Raw genomic sequence first — 15,420 nt, 5'->3', positions numbered from 1 at the left:
ATTCTAAAGGATGAGTGAATGGATGCAACAATGTATCTACACATGGACATGTATGTGTATGGAAAGTAAGAATGAAAAGTAAGAAAAGTAAGAATGTAGAGATAAATAAGAGAATTGAGAAAAAAATAATAAATTAGAATTAGAGATAGTTAGAATCAAGAAAATATATGGTAGGACCAAGGATACCTTACTCTGTGGCGTCACAAAGACTCGTCTATCGGCGATTCTGAAAAATCATATAAAACACATGTTAATGTCAAGAGTCCAACCTTAAAGAAAAGCAGAAATGTCGTACTCCCTATTTAGACCCTGGGGTTCCATTGTCTGAAGTGTGTAGATCCAAAACGCTTCTCTGCGTTTTAGTAGGCGTATTCTGTCCCCTCCCCTCCTTGGTGCCTCCACCTGTTCCAATACCTGGAAGCGTAATTGGGCAATATTGTGGTTCTGTCCAATAAAGTGAGCTGGTATAGGGAGATGTAGTAACTGGCAACGGATGTTCGATTTATGTTGGCGTATGCGGTCCCGCACACGCTGGGTAGTTTCCCCCACGTATGCGAGACCGCATGGGCACTTAATCAGATAAACCACATACGTGGACTCGCATGTATAATATCCTGACGCCGAAAAAGTGCGTCCTGATAGGGGGTGGTAAATTTTATCGCCCCTAAGTATATTGGAGCACTGTAAGCAACCTAAACAAGGGAAAGTGCCCTTCCTTGGTGTATCCAGGAAGGTTTGCCTAGATACTCGCTGGTCAGACCCCAGGTCTGCCTTCACCACGGTGTCGCGAATATTCTTGGGGCGTTTGTAGCATGGCATGAAACCATTTTGGAATTCCTCTACATCTGGAAATGACCTTTTCAAAGTGCCCCAGTGTTTGCGAATTATCCGGTGAATTTTATAGTTAAAGGGATGGTACGTATGAATAAAAGGGATCCTTTTTGGTTTCACCCTGTTGGCCGACCGTATGTTAGGAGTAGGAGGATCCTCCAGGGTTGAAGGAGGATAACCCCGCTCACCAAATTTCAGGCGCATCTCTTCCAGTCTGGAAGCGCGTTTCTGTGGATCGTCCACTATGCGTTTTACTCTAGTAAACTGTGATTTGGGCAAGGACTTTTTGGTTGCTTCAGGATGGAAACTAGAATAATGAAGCAGACTGTTCCTGTCTGTTTCCTTCACATACAGGTCGGTGGACAGGTTCCCTGTTCTATCCTTACAAATCAATGTATCAAGGAAACTGATGGTTTCATTGCTATGAGTTAAAGTGAATTGAAGCTCAGGGTATATATTGTTAATATAATCCCTGAAAGTCAGCAATGAGTCTACACTGCCCGTCCACAGACAAAAGATGTCATCTATAAAACGCCGCCATAATAGGCAGTGTGTCTGAAACTGGGGGGATGGGTATACCCAGGTTTCTTCAAAATCTGCCATGTAAGCATTAGCATAAGGGGGGGCCACATTGGACCCCATGGCTGTGCCCTGTCTTTGTTTATAATAAGTATCCTGGAAGAGAAAATAATTCTCCTCCAGTACGATCCTCAGAAGGTCTACTGATAATGATATTACTCGTTGGTGTAGTGTTGATCTCTCCAATAACCTCCTAGTAGCCTGAATGCCTTTGTTGTGCGTGATTGAGGTGTAGAGGCTAACCACATCAAATGTGACCAAAATGGTATTCGAAGGTACTGGGCTGCGTGTGCGTATGTGGTTGAGGAAATCGGAGGTATCAAGTAGAAATGATGCTGTGCCTTTTGTGAGTGGAGTTAGTATTTTTTCTAAAAAAATGGCCAAGGGTGACAGTATTGAGTCGGTGGAAGCAACTATGGGCCTACCCGGGGGTTTCTGTAGTCTTTTATGGATTTTTGGAAGAATGTAAAAGACCGGTGTAACTGGGGATGAGTTGACTAGGAATTGTATTGTGTCCTCATCAATTGTGCCTAGTTGTTGGTGTAATCGTAATGTATTCTCTATTCTTTCCCTGATTATGTTCAAAGGGTTCTGCCTTAGTGGCTCATAAACATCCCTGTTGTCTAATTGACTCCGGATTTCTTCTACATAATCTGTCCTATCCATAATGACCGTGGCGCCCCCCTTGTCAGCTGGTTTAATAATGAGGGTTTTATCCTCAATGATGGACCGTAGAGTTTGTCTCTGGACTGAAGTTAAATTCGAGACACATGAGAGCCTATTGCCCTCTATTTCTCTACGCAATTTGTAAACGTCCCTCTGGATCAGAGAGATCGTGGCCTCAACTGCTGGGATATTCTTAGGTGGTTGGAACGTACTTCTGTTCCTAAGTCCCAGTGACCTAGAGGAAATAAGTCCTGAATTGTCAATGACCTGTGTTGCAGCATTGGTAGGTTGGGTCGAAAAATAGGCCTTCAGACGCAAAGATCTAAAAAACCTATGAAGGTCTAGATCAGTCTGAAACAAATTAAATTTATATGAGGGGCAAAACGAAAGGCCTTTCTGTAATAAGTCGATCAGCCCTGGGTCAAGGGTTTTTGAACTGATGTTGATGACCAATGACTCTTGACCTACCTGTGAGCGGGTTGCGATGGAGGCTCTACCTCTGTTGATGCCACGTTGTCTCGAGTTGCCCCTCCTTGTTGTATTAGTAGGTACCGGGGCCCGATCTCGGGAAAAGGATCTAGTCGAGTCCGAATCAGAAGTCACTGGGGATGTGGACCTAGGGTAATTCTTCTGACGTGTGTTTGACATGGACTACAGCTGGTGAACTGTCTTATGACCAATTTCTCAAGGGGTGAACGACTGTTCAGAAATGTCAGTCATAGCTCATTGCTTTCAAAATACATGGTTCATTGTGCTTTGCGTAACAAGTATAAATGCGATAAGATTGACTAATTTTTTGATGTATCCTACATTAGGTTTAATTTCTTTCTGACACTTTGTTTTGAACTGTGAGAAAGTAAAGAAACAAATTTAGGGTCAAGCAAAAAAAAAAGAAAAAAAAAAAGCTTTCCTACTCTTATCTTTCTTTGTGAACAGTTTTAACTTCCTTTCTGTTAGTTCAGGCCTCTTAATGTATCAGATTTTTCAGGAACCTGTACTTTGTCTAGAATAGATTCACCATAATGCCATCACAATTGACTGTCATGTGAATTTACTGGAGTACTCGATTTCAATACAGACATTCAAGCACATGCATTTGGATACTAAGCAATACAATTGGGCTGTATAATATTACTTCAATGCTGTTGGGGATATTGTTCATGGCATTTCAATATTATTTGGGCTCTGTACTCTGTAATACTCTGATACAGACTGCATTTCAGAGGTGTAGTACTTTGCTACCTGATTGAAGCCACGTCCATTTCAGTTAAACTATTCCTGTATATGCCACCTAATAATTTCTCAACCTCTAAGATACTCATACACATTGCAGACAAGCAGTGGTAACAGTGCTTGGGTTATCTCTAATGTCCTTGTGCACAGACTTGCAATATGGACCCATTGCAAACAGTTGTGCAGCATGGTAGTTCTAAGTATACAAATTTTAATGGTAAAGCTCACTGTCTCCTTTATGATAAGGATACACATTCAGCTTCTTCAATCCAGTTTTGAGAGCCAAAGACAGAAATGGATTGAAAAAAAGGAAAGTACCATCTGTCTTTCATATGTTCTCTCCCTGTTATGTCCCTTGTGAATTGGCTTCACAAACTGTATCAAAAAAATCTGAACACGTGTCCTTACCCTCAAGTTGGTCTTAAAGATGATTTGCTGGAGAGTTGATTCCAATAGGTCCAGGAGTCATACAATTTCTAATCTAGGTATTATGAAATCCAAGCATACAAATTTATAGAGCCCGTCCAAGGAGTGTAAGACGGTGGTGAACCTTTAATTTTAATATTTATTATTAATAATAATAATAATATTTTGAATATATGGTGTTTAACTGCAAGTAACACAATTGTTTAGTAAACGTAGACTAATTTTTTTCCTATTTTATTTTTTAATTATTTTAAAATGTTGATCTAGTATAGGGTAGCCATGGCTGTTCCATGCTTTGTCCTGTGTAGCAGCCCCAGTTTCCATCAATAGTTCAATTTTTGACCTTTCTACACTTAACTAAGTGATAGTTGTAAACTTGCACTTAAAAGATAACAACCCTGCTCACTAGGTCAGTGACCACCATTAACCTGGTCAATAAAAAGGCCAGGAAATGATTGCTCTTATTATTCATGTCAACACTCGTGCATCTTTTCCCAGAGTCCTGAAGACAATAAATTATTTAAAACCTCCTCCTGAAAGGATAAGAAGACTGTGTACAAATGCAGCACACTAAAAATACCTATCACATGGCAGCCATGTAGGAGCGCGAGGACACTACCTTCTCTTGTGCAGAATTTCTATGAAGATAAATGTATTTGTTTTTTTTAGTTTTTTTTTTTTTTTTTTTTTTTTAATAACGTGCCAAGAATCATGTGGAAAGACAAGTTACAATACAGTCCTATGTCTGTTAGCGGAAAGGCGCTGTCTAGCATTATAGCGTGCTTATATGTATGTTTAGATAATTTTAGATATTTTTTTTTTCTTCTTTAGCTTAATTATTTTGTGTTGTTACGTAGCAATGTAGCAAAGGTACCTTATATTATAAATATAAATTACTTTTAGGCTCTGTTCACACTTTTTTTTTCTTTCTTTCTGCTTTTATGCTCTACCATAGAACAGGAAAGTGTGTTACATCTGTCATGTAATGGACAGCACCAGGAATAACAAACTCCACGGACTTTTAATGGGTCTATTAGGTTTCTGTCCTGGCGTCCACTATTTTCATAGGAAGAATAGCGCAGCCAGTTTTTCCCCAACGAATATTGCAGAACTTTCAATAGAAAGTGTAAATGTTCAGAGCCTTATATCTTAACTGGATATGCTCTCCAGTAGTAAGAATCTTTAAGGTCGTTGTACATGGGTGAGAAGGTTCACATGGATAAATGCATAAACCAATTAGTAGTTAAACTTAGATCTCTGGAATGTATGCATTCTTCTGATTATTAATGCCAAGTCAGTCCTGAGAAAGAGACCTCCTGGACATGAAATGTCTTAATACATATTAATTACAGCAGTATGGCATGTTGCCTATACAATGACTGGCCCTAGCTATGTGTGACCTGTGCAGTCACCCAGGGTGTTGGCAGGCAAGAGCACACACAAATGATTCCTAGCCAGTCTGCCTTAAATTGGTTTGGATCCATGTCCTTAAAGGGGTTATCTGTGACTATAATATTGGATGCTGTGGCCTCTTCACTACTACCCAAGCACTGTGTGTTGTTGGGACGAGCTGCAGTATGGTTGTGTAACCAATGGATGTGATGGCACTGGCCTGAGAACAGGGAGTAAAGTTCAATATCCTAGTCCCTGAAGACTCCTTTAAAATTCAAATGCAGTGAAACAAGTTGCAGGGAGTCTTACTAGGCTTGCATCTTGCATATCCTTCTGACAACTTGTCTATGATGTTTTCAGCAAAGTGAAGTCTTTGCACTGCTTGCATTCTTCCTCCGGATAGAAGCTACACGTGAGGGAGGTGAGCATTCTAGGCTCCTGTAGAGGGGAAGGGGGGAATTATTTATTCATTGTAGGCATATATTTATTTAGGGGACAGTAATTTGTTTTCTATAATCTGGCCACAGTGTGGGCATTTTAATCAGTAGACACAGTGGGGCATTTTTGCATAATATAGTTGCACAGTGGAGGTATTTTCAAATCATGAGGTACAGGTTTTGGTTGTAAGGTTAATTCTGGTACTATATTGTTGTTATGAGCTTGTCTCTGGTGTAGGTATGATAAAAATGTGTTTCTTATGACGGGTGAGCGGCATCTAAAGTGGTTTCCGCACGTGGGACCATCAGACCTAAGGTTTGCCTTGGCCTAGAATAAAGACAACAAAGAAAATAAATTGGTGCACCAAAATTGCGTACATGTATTCATTATTTTACTGAGTTTTGTCCAATAGAATATATATCATATCATATATCACATCTTATTTTTTCACTGGTCACATGTATTTTTTTCTTCAGACGCTAGCAAAGTAAATGGTATGATCCTAGTTTTTGTCAGTAATGACCAAGAGACTATTTAAAGAGGACCTTTCACCACTTTGCAACCTGTGCAGCTTTCTGCCCCATGTTATAGATGCAGCTGCATAGACTGTAGTGCACTTTGAATTACCTCCCTAGCCCCCCTCGTTTTGGAGCTGTGAGCCCCGTAAATTTTGGCGCCCTGTATGGTAATTAAGGCTTTAGTGTCAGAAGGGCGTTTCTGACGATAAAAAGAAAAGCTACGTCAGTCTGACACTGTCCAATTAGCAGTGGACAGTGTCGGAGCTGCTTCTCCTGCCTAATCTCGTGAGTTCTTGTGAGATCAGGCAAACGTCTCTTCACAGGGCTGCACAGAAGACCCGGAGAAGCGATCCAGGCTGAGCACTGAAGTGGATGAAGGAGAACTTCAGTGACATCTTCACAGGTAAGTGAAGAAACCCCTAAGCAATGAGCATAACTGCCCTGTACACCCTGTGGTCCTAGGTCTAGCCCCTATACAACGAGCATTAACCCCTATAGCCCACTAGGCAATGAGCATTAACCCCTATAGCCCCCTAGGCAATGAGCATTAACCCCTAGGGGACTATAGGGGTTAATGCTCATTGCCTAGGGGACTATAGGGGTTAATGCTCATTGCCTAGGGGCTATAGGGGTTAATGCTCATTGCTAGGGGACTATAGGGGTTAATGCTCATTGCCTAGGGGCTATAGGGGTTAATGCTCATTGCTAGGGGACTATAGGGGTTAATGCTCATTGCCTAGGGGCTATAGGGGTTAATGCTCATTGCCTAGGGGGCTATAGGGGTTAATGCTCATTGCCTAGGGGACTATAGGGGTTAATGCTCATTGCTAGGGGGCTATAGGGGTTAATGCTCATTGCTAGGGGGCTATAGGGGTTAATGCTCATTGCCTAGGGGGCTATAGGGGTTAATGCTCATTGCTAGGGGGCTATAGGGGTTAATGCTCATTGCCTAGGGGGCTATAGGGGTTAATGCTCGTTGTATAGGGGCTAGACCTAGACCACAGGGTGTACAGGGCAGTTATGCTCATTGCTTAGGGGTTTCTTCACTTACCTGTGAAGATGTCAGTGAAGTTCTCCTTCATCCACTTCAGTGCTCAGCCTGGATCGCTTCTCCGGGTCTTCTGTGCAGCCCTATGAAGAGACGTTTGCCTGATCTCACGAAATTAGGCAGGAGAAGCAGCTCCGACACTGTCCACTGCTAATTGGACAGTGTCAGACTGACGTAGCTTTTCTTTTTATCGTCAGAAACGCCCTTCTGACACTAAAGCCTTAATTACCATACAGGGCGCCAAAATTTTCGGGGCTCACAGCTCCAAAACGAGGGGGGCTAGGGAGGTAATTCAAAGTGCACTACAGTCTATGCAGCTGCATCTATAACATGGGGCAGAAAGCTGCACAGGTTGCAAAGTGGTGAAAGGTCCTCTTTAAAGCATGAACAATATTCCTGATATATGGGAAAGGTTTCTATAGGTTGGAACCAGATCTGGAAAAATCCCACAAGTCAGGTGCTTAACACAATAAGAAAATTGCTTTTGGCTGCTATTGGGTCGATGCTTTTAGCCTTCTTAAAAGGAAGAAATTTTGACTACATTTTACATTAATTTGTAACTTCGTCAGAACAGAAAGCTAAAAATTGAGTCATCGGTACTTGATACCTTATAATGGCTAAATGACAAATGACAAGCTTTCACTTACTTGGGTGTATTTTTTTCAGGTTGGGTTTAACAGTATCTGAGTCACTTATTTATACACTAAAGAATGAAGGAACAGCCAGCGAGACCAGTGATGCAAAGCAGAACCATGGATATAGGGAGGGGATTAAAGGGCTAAAGCAGTAAATAATGGAGTAGTTTATAGATGCGGAGTGTGAAAGGTTTATTGTCCTCTGGTTGGAAACTGGTCCATGGTTATGATGCCCCACCAGGACTCAGGGCAGATTCATGAAGTGATATAGAATGCCTTGAACCCATTAGTATAAGGAAAACATTTGTTTTTGTACTGTGTTAGCCAGTGGGTAGGAAATCTAAAAAAACAAAAAACTTGAGTCTTCAGTAGTTGATACATTTTTTAATGGCTAACTAATAATGATGATGTCATCATGATTATTAGTTAGCCATTAAAAAAGGTGTCAACTACTGAAGACTCAAGTTTTTTTTTTTTTTTTTTTTTTAATATTTGAACCCATTATACACACTCATTCCTGCCACTGAGGGTGAGAAAGGTTGTCATGAGTTTGACCTGTCCCCCTTTGCTCCAAGTACTGCTTTAGCTGTTTACCTGCCTCCTTATATTGATATTTTAAATTCATAATTTGTGGAATATCGTCACTCCTTGGGGAGAGACCACCATATAGGTGTGTGGAGACTTAAGCCTTTAGCACTCCACTGTGCAAGGGACCATGGGAAGAATATGCAAACCTGTCTTCCATGATGTGATTAGGAAGTCAGGTGCCTCAGTGTTGCAAACCAATAGAGGGCGCTCACTGGAATGTGCAAGCCTGTCTTCCTATATTGGGCCATATCACTGAGATTCTGTCTTCCTAATTACATCAGGGAAGACAGGCTTGCACATTCCAGTGAGCGCCCTCTATTGGTTTGCAACACTGAGGCACCTGACTTCCTAATTACATCATGGAAGACAGATTTGCATATTCTTCCCATGATTCATAATTTGTCTAATTTATGTCTTTATTCCTATGCCTTGTTATGTATAAATATGGGACTCTTCAGATATTTCATAAACCAGCCTGGTGAAGAGCTGTAAGTAGACCCTAAAGCTTGCTATTTATCATCTTTTCAGTTGGATACTAATTCATTAGTGACTGGTATACAGACTTTTTCATCACTTATGGAGGAAACCATTTTATATCCTTCGTTTTGGTCTTGGTTTCTTTAGCTTGAGAATTATTTTTCCTTTCACAGGCAATTGGAAATGCAAAGACCACAAGAAATGACAACAGCAGTCGCTTTGGAAAATACATAGAGATCGGTTTTGATAAGCGGTATCGGATTATTGGTGCTCATATGAGGACGTATTTGCTGGAGAAATCAAGAGTGGTGTTTCAGGTATGTGTATCCTTATGTTAAAGGGAATGTGCCATCTAATAATGACTTTGAACACAATAGGAGCTGAGCTGCAGTACTACCGTTTGCCACTATACAGGGCATGGAGCTGGCCCCATGTTGTGGCAGCTGTTTATGTTTAGGAAGCTGCCCCGTACAGTTGACAAGGGTCAGCCATTTGCCCCCCACCAATCACATGACCTATCCTAAAATTAGGCCATTAAAATCTAAATCCTAGACATACACCTTTAGGCTGGGGCCCCAAGTTGCGAAAATGCTGTGATTTGGGCCTAGCAGAAACATGGAGGGGGTTCCAGATAATGGTTGGGATTTCCATATAGATATAATAGGGACAGAAAGTACGCAGAGGAAAACTCACGCTATGTGTTTCTGTGTGTTTCACACACATTTACGTGATTAGGTGTGAGGGGGTGTATGGAGAGAGTTCATGAGCTGCGCCCTGTCCATACACAGTGGATGCTGGCTGTATAATACAATCAGCACCTGCTGCTATTATCTGTGATCAGTATTGGCACTTTAGATGCTGCGGTTAAACTTGACCGCGGCGTCTAAAGTGCACAGGCGCCATGACAGCCGGGAGCCTATTGAATGCTCCCAGGCTTGTCATTACATTAATTCTGTTACACGCTGCCTATGGCAGCATGTAATGAAAGTGAATGGATTTTACTATACACTGCAATACATTAGTTCAAGGTCCCTAGGGGGTCTAAAAGTAAACGTTTTTAAAAGAATAAAAAAAATATATAAGGGCTAGTTCACACGTGGGCAAAAGGGCGGATTTTGACAGCGGATTTCGCTTCAAAATCCGCCCCTTTACAATGGTGGTCTATGTAGACCGCCGGGCTTTTTTTTTCCCACTAGCGGCGGGCTGCCGCTAGCGGAGAAAAGAAGCGACCTGCCCTATCTTCAGGCGGAAGCCGCGCGGCTTCCGCCCCCGGCAACTCCCTCCTGTGTCGGCTCATTCATTTGAGTCGACAGCGGAGGGGAAAGCCGCGACTGCGATGGTCGCGGTAGGCGGGTTTTGACAAGAGAGAGATGCGGCTCGCCGCGTCTCTCTCGGTGTCAAAACCCTCGCGGGCAGTTCACGTGTGAACTGACCCTTAAGGTTCAAATCTCCACCCTTTCCTTAGATCACATGTAAAAATAAACAAAAGTGAACATAAATACTTTACCCTGTGCTCAAAAATGCCAAACTATTAAAAATATTTATCCCATATGGTGAATGTTGTAGCTGGGAGGAAAATCAAAATGGCTGTTTTTTTCAACACTTTGCTTCCTAAAAAAAAAAAAAAAAAAATTAGAATAAAAAGAGATCAAACCATCAGATCAGACCTTCCTCCAAACGGTATCAATAAAAACAACATCTTGTTCTGTGTAAAAAGACTCCTTTGGCATCCCGTTGCAGCATTCTGCTCCTGATTAGACCCAAATGAATGTGTCTAATTGGGAGTGAGTCTCGCGCCGCAGACACCGCGACTGTCTCAGCCACAGAATCCGCGAGACGTAGGGGCCTGTTACTACTTTTTCCCGCTAGTGGGAAAAAATCACTAGCAGGAAAAAAAAAAGGGAATGGCTCCCATTCAAATGAATGGGAGCCTTTTTTGCAGACGGATTTTGAGGCGGATTCCGCGTCAAAGCCCACCTTCAGAAAACTCCATGTGAACAGACCCTTACTCTGCTCCATACACATAAATATAAAAGTTACAAGTGCAACAATATGACAATACAATTTATTTAGTTTTTTCTATCTTGCAAAGTTTTTAATTTTTTGAAAAGTATCAAAACATTACTATTATAAATTTGTTCTCACTGTAATCGTACCTACCCACAGAATACAGGTAACATGACATTTTTACCACATACTGAATTACGTAAAAATTAAACCAGTAAGAAATTGGTGCAAATACATTTTTTTCCAGCTTCTCAGCTTGCACAGGATATTGAATGGTGTCATTACAAACTACAATTTGAAAATTTCGCAAACAATAGGCCATCATGTGACGCTGAACTCAAAAATTTTAAAAATGATGGCTTTTGGCAAGAGCGGGAGGGAAAAATGAAAATTGGCTCGGTCCTGAAGGAGTTAAAGGGAATTGACCACCATCAAAATCTTTTCTGAACCACTTATATTTTGTCATAGGGGCAGTTAATGGCCTACTGAAAAGTAACTTTTAGGCTGGGGCCCCATGTGGCAGGAGCACTACAGCAAATCCCATCCACACATTGCCGAAAATACATACAGCAGAAATGCTGCAGTTTCCAAAACTGTCTTGCTTTTGTAAATTACAGCATGTCCATTATACCTGCGGAAAATTCTGCAGACTTTCTGTGAAAAGCGCTGCAGGAAATAACGCAATTCGTTGCTGCCGCAGTTTTTCCTGCAGTGCTTTTTCGCTGTGGCCCACTATATATGGCTGCGGAATATGTTGGCGCTATATAAATAAAATGTATTATTATTATTATTAATGGCCTCAGTCTTAATCTTCATGCAAATACCGTATTTTCCGGACTATATGGCGCACATAAAAACCTACGATTTCCTCAGAAATCGTAAGTGCGCCTTATAGTCCGGTGCGCCTTATATATGGATGGAAGCGGCGGCAAAGTCTGCGTGCCGCTTCCATACATACATAAAAGGCAATAAAAGGCACCGTAAGGGTGCATTCACACTACGGAACGCCAGCGTGTATCACAGCCGTACACGCCGGCGTTACAGCAGGGCTGCCGGACACTTCCCATTCATTTCTATGGGAGCCAGCATGCGAGCGCTCCCCATAGAAATGAATGGAAAAAAGCAGTCCATTCATTTCTATGGGGAGCGCTCGCATGCCGGCTCCCATAGAAATGAATGGGAAGTGTCCGGCAGCCCTGCTGTAACGCCGGCGTGTACGGCTGTGATGCACGCTGGCGTTCCGTAGTGTGAATGCACCCTTAAAAGTTATATTAAACTTACCGAACAGTGCAGGGTGGGCGGGCATTCAGGCCTCCTCTTCCTCCGATGTTCCGTCCTCCTCCTCCAGCGCTCGCGAACTGATAATGGCCTGGGCGCATGCGCAGTAGCCGTAGTAGAAGCATTATGATATTGCGCATGCGCCCAGGCCATTATCAGTTCGCGAGCGCCGGAGGAAGTGGTCAGGACATCGGAGGAAGAGGAGGCCTGAATGCCCGCCCACCCTGCACCGCTCGGTAAGTTTCACATTCTGTTTCAGGGTTTTATTTTAAAACGGGGGGGTAGTTTAATATAACTTTTACGGTTGGGCTCTATCAGCATGATTTTGCTGATAGAGCCCCTTTAACTCCTCGCCTGCCGAGCGCTTCCAATAGAAGCGGCTGGCACGCGGGGGGTTAAGCGGCCACTGGCAAAGTCTGCGTTCCGCTGCTTTCAATAACATATAATGCGCACCGGACTGCGCCTTATAGTCCGGTGCGCCTTATATATGAACCGAGACGGACTATAAGGCGCTCATGGGCAATGCGCCTTATAGTCCAGTGTGCCTTATAGTCCGTAAAATACGGTAAGCTTTTTGACCACTTGGGCATTGCATTACACATTACTAAGTGGTTTAAAAGCTGTTTTGGTGTCAGTAAAACTTGTTTTAAAGGGGTTGTCCAGGACTTGAACATTTTTGTATCTGTTGACCTATGCACAGGCCAGGTCATAATAATAGATTGTAAGCCCTTGTGGGCAGGGCCCTCTACCCACTGTGCCAGTCCGGCACTGTTAGTTTTATATCTGCCTGTATATTTTGTGTACTGTATGTAACCCCCAAGTGTAAAGCACCATGGAATTAATAGTGCTACATAAATGAACAATAATAATAATAAATAATACATTATATTTATAATGCACCAACATATTCTGCAGCACTGTACAATCAGTATCAGATCAGTCTGGGTATGGCACCTGAGACCAGCAGTGATCAGCTGCTGTTGCCACTAGTAGCCGGAAGCAGCCCTGCTCCTGTTCAAGTCAATGGCAGCAGGGATGCAGGTCCAGGGGCCAATGATACAGTGTACAGACTGGAGGTATATAGAGCGGTGTACTATGACCTCATCAGTATATACACATTAGTACACATTTATTTTCCATTGTATATCCCCAAATGAGCTTGTTTGCAGCCACTATTAATCCCATGGTTCTTAGCTGCTTTAGACCTAGTATGCCATGATCTTCTGATGTAATAGCAGAACATCTGTACAGAGTGCTCAGCTTTGGGTTAATCTTTCTGTGGTTAATCTGGCCTTCATGCATGGTCAGCCATCAGACATGTTCTGCTTCACAGACTGTGAATGCACTGCTCAGGCTTTGATGGCATCTGATGAAGTGCTGGACTTAGACAAGTGTAATAATGACAGAAAGTTATAAATTCCTATACAATTCTTTAATATCATTTGTAAGACCTGAGAAGTCCATCCTGATAGAAATGGAGTTTCCAGGAATACAAATGCATGCTCTTTAAAGCGAATGCTGAATCAGCCTGTATGTTGCTTAGTATGCATATGGTTACGGGAGATTTAATGCTTGCTGAGCCTGACTTTTGCATCTTTTTCCAAGTAATTATGAGTTTCTTGTGAGCTATGCAGTATGTATTGACTTTTTACTATGTGTACTGTCCTTTGTTTCAGGCAGATGAGGAGAGAAATTATCACATATTTTACCAGCTCTGTGCCTCGGCCTCTCTACCGGAGTTCAGTGTGCTTAAACTGGGTATGTCATAACCAATATTACATGGGTTAATAAACTGGTTGGGGTTGGAAGAGTTCTACTCCTGGTCAGAGGTTTGAGCTCACCCGACATGGTAGGCATTCAGAAGATGATGGCATTCTCACCTGATTTGTCGCAGGCAGTTTTACAGAGATACCTTTTGTGGCCATGATTGATGTCACTTTTCTGTTCAATGAATAAGCCCCTACTATTACAAGGAGTTTGTTGCTCCCTATTATTACAACATTGCCAGCTATGTGTGCAGACCACTAGAAGACCTAGATGGGGGAATAGAAGTTGTTCTGTGCCATCAGGTACCTCAAAGGCATATTTGTAATCCATGTTAAAAAATGTTTGTTTATGCACAAATATATAATAAACTTTGCTGTTGCAATGATAATTTTATATTGCAACTTGTTTCTGACAGCATAAGTATAGATTAACAGCTATACCTTCCACATTAATATGAAGAAAGGCTTGTAATTCTATACATGCTGCAATAGTCACTCAAAGCTGAATGTGTTATTATTCAACAGGAAGTGAGTGTAATCCCTAGACCTAGACTTTATTTCATTGATGTCAGCAGCGATATTACAAGGAACCTGTCACCAGATTTAGGGCCCCTTTACCAGCAGCATATCTTTAGCATATGTTCACACAGAGTTTTTTTGCAGGCAGATTTTGAGGTGGATTCTGCCTCAAAAAGAGTCTCTCAAATCTCCTTTTCATTTGTTAAGGAGTCCAGATCTATATCAGAATCTATATGTTCATGTGGATTCTGCCTTACAAACCGAGATGAGACTACATGAATGGGAGGCGCAGAAAACAGCTACCAGGTTTTAGGAGTATTTTTTTAAAAGACAACTTTTTTTTTTTTTTTTTAAAACCTACCGTTTTTTTTCTGCCATCCATTAATTTCAAATGCATTTTGCAAGGCAGAATCCGCCTGAAGAGCTTATATATATATATATATAATTTTATTTTATTTTCTAGTAGAGGAAAATATCTGCTCTTGGCTCCCATTGATGTTTCTTATGAAAGACTTTGAGGTGGATTCTGCCTTAAAAAACTGACTGCAACAAAACCTGTGAATTTATCTTTATGCTGCTAGAGTTTAGGGCCCCAATCTTTGTAACCCTCTCTTGGCAGATACTGCAGATTGTACTATGCCAGAGTCATGGCTCTTCTTGGGCAGCTGTTGGCACGTGTGTTAACTTGAAAGCAGGGAGAGTATACCTCGCTTCTTTACACATGCACAGTGAAGCAAGGTGTACTCTCCTCAGCTCCAGCTGTACAGTATAGGCATAGGCCAAAAATAATTGTGACTCGCCTATAACAGATGAAAACCTTCAATATCTGCTAAACGGAGTCTGCGATTGAGACAGGGGTCTCCAGAATTGGGGCCCAAAACTCCAGCAGCATAGAATCATGCTTCTGGTTTAGGGGTCCCAAACCTGGTGAAAAGTTTGAGGTGTAGGGTGGGAGATTACATTTTTTTTTGTATTGAAACATTTCTATAAGGGTCTGCTCACACAGAGTTTTTTGCAGG

The 15,420-nt window shown here is 41.9% G+C and overlaps 1 protein-coding gene across 9 annotated transcripts in view; it reads left to right on the top strand.

The window, feature by feature from the left end:
* Positions 1 to 15,420, top strand: part of MYO5A (myosin VA) — a 117,924-nt gene that overhangs the window by 57,667 nt on the left and 44,837 nt on the right. For all 9 annotated transcript variants that reach the window (XM_075273455.1, XM_075273453.1, XM_075273454.1 and 6 more), the window contains exons 6-7: positions 9,005 to 9,148; positions 13,793 to 13,874. In XM_075273455.1, coding sequence (XP_075129556.1) covers positions 9,005 to 9,148; positions 13,793 to 13,874 — 226 coding nt within the window. The remainder of the gene's footprint in view (positions 1 to 9,004; positions 9,149 to 13,792; positions 13,875 to 15,420) is intronic.

The sequence above is a fragment of the Leptodactylus fuscus genome, chromosome 5 (genome assembly GCF_031893055.1).
Source record: "Leptodactylus fuscus isolate aLepFus1 chromosome 5, aLepFus1.hap2, whole genome shotgun sequence".
Taxonomy (NCBI): Eukaryota; Metazoa; Chordata; class Amphibia; order Anura; family Leptodactylidae; genus Leptodactylus; species Leptodactylus fuscus.
The sequence above is the reverse complement of the archived record's forward strand: the minus strand, read 5'-3'. Positions and strand labels throughout refer to the sequence as shown.